General features: G+C 39.0%; 1 protein-coding gene across 1 annotated transcript; it reads left to right on the forward strand.

The window, feature by feature from the left end:
* On the forward strand, window positions 1-4,032 carry LOC306989888 (potassium/sodium hyperpolarization-activated cyclic nucleotide-gated channel 2-like). Its single transcript, XM_079595955.1, has 5 exons — window positions 1-120; window positions 216-300; window positions 564-685; window positions 1,462-1,693; window positions 2,722-4,032. The coding sequence occupies exons 1-5, from the start codon at window positions 19-21 to the stop codon at window positions 2,760-2,762; spliced, it is 582 nt and encodes a 193-aa protein (XP_079452081.1). The 5' UTR covers window positions 1-18; the 3' UTR covers window positions 2,763-4,032.
* The last annotated feature ends 1,394 nt before the right edge of the window (window positions 4,033-5,426 follow it).

Here is a 5,426-nt window from a genome sequence, read left to right on the forward strand (position 1 = left end):
CGTGTCTTTGTTTTCCTGATGATGGTCCTCATTTGGCACTGGAACACTTGCGTTCAGTACTTCATTTCTGTAATGAAAGAGTTTCCCCAAGACTGTTGGATTGTAGAAAAGAAACTTGAGGTATGTCTCATTTTTTATTGCTTATGCAGGCATTTATTTGACATGATTGATGTGTTGTTCAACATGTCTTCCTTTTTTTCTGTTACATTTTGCAGAATACCTCGATCGGGGAAAAATACTCCTATGCTTCCTTTAGAGCTTTATCTCAAATGACCTGGAGATCATTTGACTCACCAAAACGTACGCCGCACAACATTCTTTCAACATTAATACTTTTTTTGAGAAATGATAATCAATCTTATAATCAGTCTTTGGGCAGAAAAATGTCTCCTGAAATCACTTTAATCGGTGGCGTTTGCTAAGGCCAGCATCACTTTTACAATCATGATTTGGGATTTTGTTTTAAACCTGTGACGCAAAGTTTTTTAATCTATGATTTGCTGTTACTTTACATTGAACTAAAGTGATTCCCTTTTTCTTTTCTTTTTTTCTTTTTTTTTTAGGTGTGGATGAACGGTGGATAGCTATTGTAAGTATGGTGATTGGATTTATAATGTGTTCTGCATTTATTTCTTGCTTGATCACAGCATTTGGGAGCATGTCTGCGACTGGCAATGCATACAAGGTAAGGGTGAATTTTAAGAGTTAAAATTAAAGCTGTTAGTATTTGTTAAGTTTGTTTATTCAGCAAATAAATACAAGGCGGTTCTGATGATACTATGCCATGATATATAAATATTTCAGATAAACCAGCTAAAATCCTCCACAATGTTCCAAAGGCTGCCCAGAGTGTTGCGCCAACGTACCACTGCCCAGTACAAGTGGCACTGGGATGAATACACAAGTTACTGTAAAGCCAGATATAACTTTAAAATGGAAGAAAATATTGTTTATATGTATATGTATGTTGATATGTAGTTAACATTCATAATAAATCATTTCAAAATGAATGTCATTTAAACATTTATTATGAATTTCAACTACATATCAACTCTAATAAAACATGCTTCATAAGGAATCACCCCCCTTTTGATAGTAAACCATTTTCTAAAATATGTTACTATCATAAAAACCAGCATGTGCTTGTGACTGAGTCATGTTGCTCGTGCAGTGATATATTTGACAAGTTGTGAATTAATTCTTCATTATTTCCTTTCAACAGTGCCAACTGGGTTTCTAAATTGCCTATTTTCTTAACCAAACCACGATAGCCCACTCATATGGTTTATCAACAATATTTTCTTCCATTTTAAAGTTATATCTGGCTTTACAGTAACTTGTGTATTCACAACGTCTGATTTAAATGACTGCGTTATCTAAATGCTTTAAAGGATAATTCCGGTATTTAACACCTTGTTAAATAAAATAAATTTTAATAGTGCTATGTTTTCTGTTTCAAAGGATATTATGGCAGAAACATGCTCCAACCTGTTGAACAAAGGCATGTTTTTGCTTAACAAAGAATTCACCGAAGCCGTCTTGATCAAGTTGGACCATGAGTTCTTCAACGCAGGTGACATCATCATTCATCGGAATGCTCAACCTGACAAAATGTTCACCATTGACATTGGACTGGTGCTTGTGAAGAACGAGGATTTCCTAATGGAGCTGAGTGATGGAGATCACATTGGAGGTGATGTATGAGAAACGTACTGTTCTGTGATTCAGTTGAGAAGTAGTCTCGTGTAGAGTATGGCATATACTGGCAAGTCTGGTCCACATTGCAGTGCTAGTCAAGTCAAATTTAGCGCTTTTCAAATACACGTTGTTTCATAGCAGCTTTACAGAAAATCATGTTAATGTTTATAATATCTGAATTTCAGCATGCCTCGATCTGCTATATACATTATGCTGATACTGTATGAATGTGAATAAAGTTGGACATGCCTAAATATTGAACCTTATAAAGAGCTGTGCAAAATTTTATTAACATTTTGCAATAAAATAAAAAAATCAGTCACCTGAGACTATATAATTAGTTTCAGCTGCCTGATTTATATATATATATATACATACACACACACATAATATCAAAAGGAACCTCTTATCTGTCGCCACGTTGTCAGTGTCCTCTTTACTCCGCAATGTTTTTCACTGCATGAGAAAACAGTGTGAGAGCGTGACAACAGTGTCAATTACATGAGTTTCACACTCAAAAATGCTCAAAATTAGATTACAGAGCTTGCCAGATCTGCCAGATCTCAAGGCCAAGATATAAGGATGTCGTTAACTCGACAAAATGATTTTGTGGTACGACTTACCACATTCCCACGAGTTAATATGACGTTCCCACAAATTAATATCTCGTGGCCACGACAAAACTAATGGCACTTTTCCATTGCTTGGTACGGTTCGGTTAAATAGTATCACGTCGTCGGGTGAGGATCCAAGTGAACCGTACCGATACTAAAATGTGACGTGTAAAACACTGATTGGTCAGAGAGAATCGTCACTACCAGCATCATTGGAGCTTTGATATACACGATAGAATCTTTATTACATATCATATTAGAAAAAAAGTAGGTGTGTATGTGACGAAATTACGAAGACTAATAACACACACTGATGAATCTTTCATAAGAAGACCATACAGATTACTGAAGCCAATCTAGAACATTTCGATGTCATAATGATTTTAAGACTTATGTTTGTTTATTAAAGGTGATGAGCTGTATCTGTTTGCTGAAGGGTATCCAAGATAAGTGTTGGTGCCAACCCCCCCACCCCCCGTCTGAACTTCTACATGCAGTCCATCCTGTGACCTAAGATCTAGTGATCTATTTATACTCACTGTTCCTTATACTAGCTCAAACGTAGAGGAGACAGAGCTTTTTCGGTAGTAGGGCCAAGATTGTGGAACAGCTTGCCGGCACAACTTAGAGTAGCTCCTTCTCTATCAATTTTTAAATCTCTGCTAAAAAAAACATTTGTTTTCCTTAGCTTTTAATACTTGTTAATGTCACTACTCTGTATGTTTTAATTTTGATTTTGTCTATTTGACTTCACTGTTTTCTGTTTTAAATCTGTACATGTAGTTTCTTAGGCCCCGTTTACACGATGGGAAAACGCAGGTATTTCTCTGCGTTTTGGCCTGTCATTTACACGAAAACGCCGTTTTTATCCCAGAAAACGATTATTTCTAAAAACTCCGGCCAAAGTGGAGATTTCTGAAAACGCCGGTTATATGTTGTCGTGTCAACTGGGAGAAACGGGGTTTTAGGTTCTCTCTTGTCGATTCTGAGGATTCTGATTGGCTAGCATGGCTTTATCCTTCTCCCTACACTGCCACCCATAGGTTTAGCATAGTTATAAAGGCGCTCGACGGCGTATTTATGCGGGTTGTGTGCACGATGTTATTATTGAAAACGGAGGGGGAGAAATATTCATTTCTCTAAATACCCGGCTATGTGTAAATGTGGCCTTAGTGTCATGATTCCCTGTCTTGTCAATTAGTTATCCCAGGTGTCTCTCATTTCCCACGCCCCCTTGTTATCCTGTTTAGCTCAGTTGTCTCTGATTATTTAAGACCTGTGTTTCTGCCCTGTCCTTGTGAGTTCTTGTTTAATGTTTAACTGTTAACGTCGATGTTGGTTGTTCCTGTTCCTGTTCCTGTTCCCGTTCCCGTTCCCGTTCCCGTTCCCGAGTATCGTTGTCCTGTCTAGTTTCTAGTGTAAAAGTTAGTCTGTTAAATAAAGCGTGTGCTGCATCTGGATCCTGCCTCTTCTCTGCTTCCGCCGCACCGGCGTAACACTTAGCTGTTTTCCCCTTGATTTTTAGCTTATGCTTGTACAGCACTTTGGTCAGCCTTGTGACTGTTTTTAAATGAACCCCCACCCCCACTCATTACAGCAGTGTATATTTTAACAATAAAATGAGTTTAATATTTTTGTTGTTTTGACCCATTATTCAAATAAATAAGCTACAGACAAGGCCTACCAGTGACATTTTCGATACCACAGCAACACTACTATAATCAAGGACTTTACTGTAGTCAACTAAAAAGTTCAAATGTTATAGTTATATCCTGGTTATAATTAAGCAATGGCCAAAACAAATTTAATAAAGATGAAACAGATTAAATAAACACATTTCCAGGTAGGTCTAGTATTCACATACAGATATTGAATAATCGAATGTAAAATAACCATATTTTATTCTGTGATGATTTTTGGGTACAAATATAATTTTAAATTTTATTTATGTTTTCATTTATTCTGATCTGAAGCAATATTCTCAGTGTATCAGCTGTTATTACTTAAATCTGCATATTTGTGATATTTACTACTACAGGGCGTTATTTACCTTTATAAAGGTACCTTATTAAATGTAGGCTATACATCATATTTCTGTAAGTGTTTTTTAGCACTTCTACAGAAATATCCAGTCACTGCATCAGAAATCGTGTGTCACGCATTGAGCGTGACAGTCACTCATTTCAGTCTTTTGTCACGCACTCCCGCCACACATTGTATTTCTCACGCGGAAAAACTTTATAACATATTTAATATGCCGCAGCGCCCAAAACTTCTCTGGCCGCGCCGCTGTCACTATGGAACCGGCAGGAAACAAGCGTGTCGCCGCGACGCGTCTCCCCTGGATACAGTATGAGTTGAGCCTGCCACTTAACAGCCAATCAAAAAAAAGAAAGGGGCTACAAAATAGCCAATCAGAAAATAGCACTACTGTATCTGGGTAAGATTTAACGTAACAACCAATTGGGAAAAAAGGAATTGTTCACGTGATCTTCCGAAAGTTTCGTTCACCCACAGAGGAAAACGTACTCGGTTACTTAACGTAACCTCGGTTCTCTCTAGAAGAGGGAACGAGTACTGCGTACTGAAAGTACGCACCGGGTAAAGTCTCTTTGCTCGAGATATTGAAGCCAAAATTTATCCTTAAATTTCCATATCTTGTAAACGCAGTGCAGCAGCAGTCAGACCTAGAGCGGGCAATCTAGCGCGCTCATTGGCTGCTCCGCGGCAACTGCTGCAGCCTACCACTGAGCCCCAGGCGTGACGTCACGCCCAATGAGGGCGCTTCGCGCCCTCACGCGGCAAAGCCCGCCGAAATGGGAGTGGCTTAGCGTATATAAGGGGCAGTTCAGGCTGCTAACACTCGATTTTGATCGCTGAAGCGAAATGAGCTCGAAGCGCGACACGGCAGGGAACGCAGTACTCGTTCCCTCTTCTAGAGAGAACCGAGGTTACGTTAAGTAACCGAGTACGTTCTCTTACGAGAGGTTCTCTCGTACTGCGTACTGAAAGTACGCACCGGGAACCCCTTGTAAACGCCGTGTGCGCTTAAGCAGTCACAATATGAATCCCAGGGGGGAACGCCCCGGGGGACATGGATAAGTGAAATTTAGG

This window comes from Phoxinus phoxinus (genome assembly GCF_949152265.1).
Source record: "Phoxinus phoxinus genome assembly, chromosome: 21".
Classification (NCBI taxonomy): Eukaryota; Metazoa; Chordata; class Actinopteri; order Cypriniformes; family Leuciscidae; genus Phoxinus; species Phoxinus phoxinus.

Excerpts from the sequence above, each read along its gene's own strand:
- LOC306989888 (XM_079595955.1), top strand. The coding sequence starts at position 19 with ATGATGGTCCTCATTTGGCACTGGAACACTTGCGTTCAGTACTTCATT. Across the intron at positions 121-215 it reads TTGTAGAAAAGAAACTTGAG|AATACCTCGATCGGGGAAAA; the intron begins GTATGTCTCATT and ends TACATTTTGCAG. Across the intron at positions 301-563 it reads ATCATTTGACTCACCAAAAC|GTGTGGATGAACGGTGGATA; the intron begins GTACGCCGCACA and ends TTTTTTTTTTAG.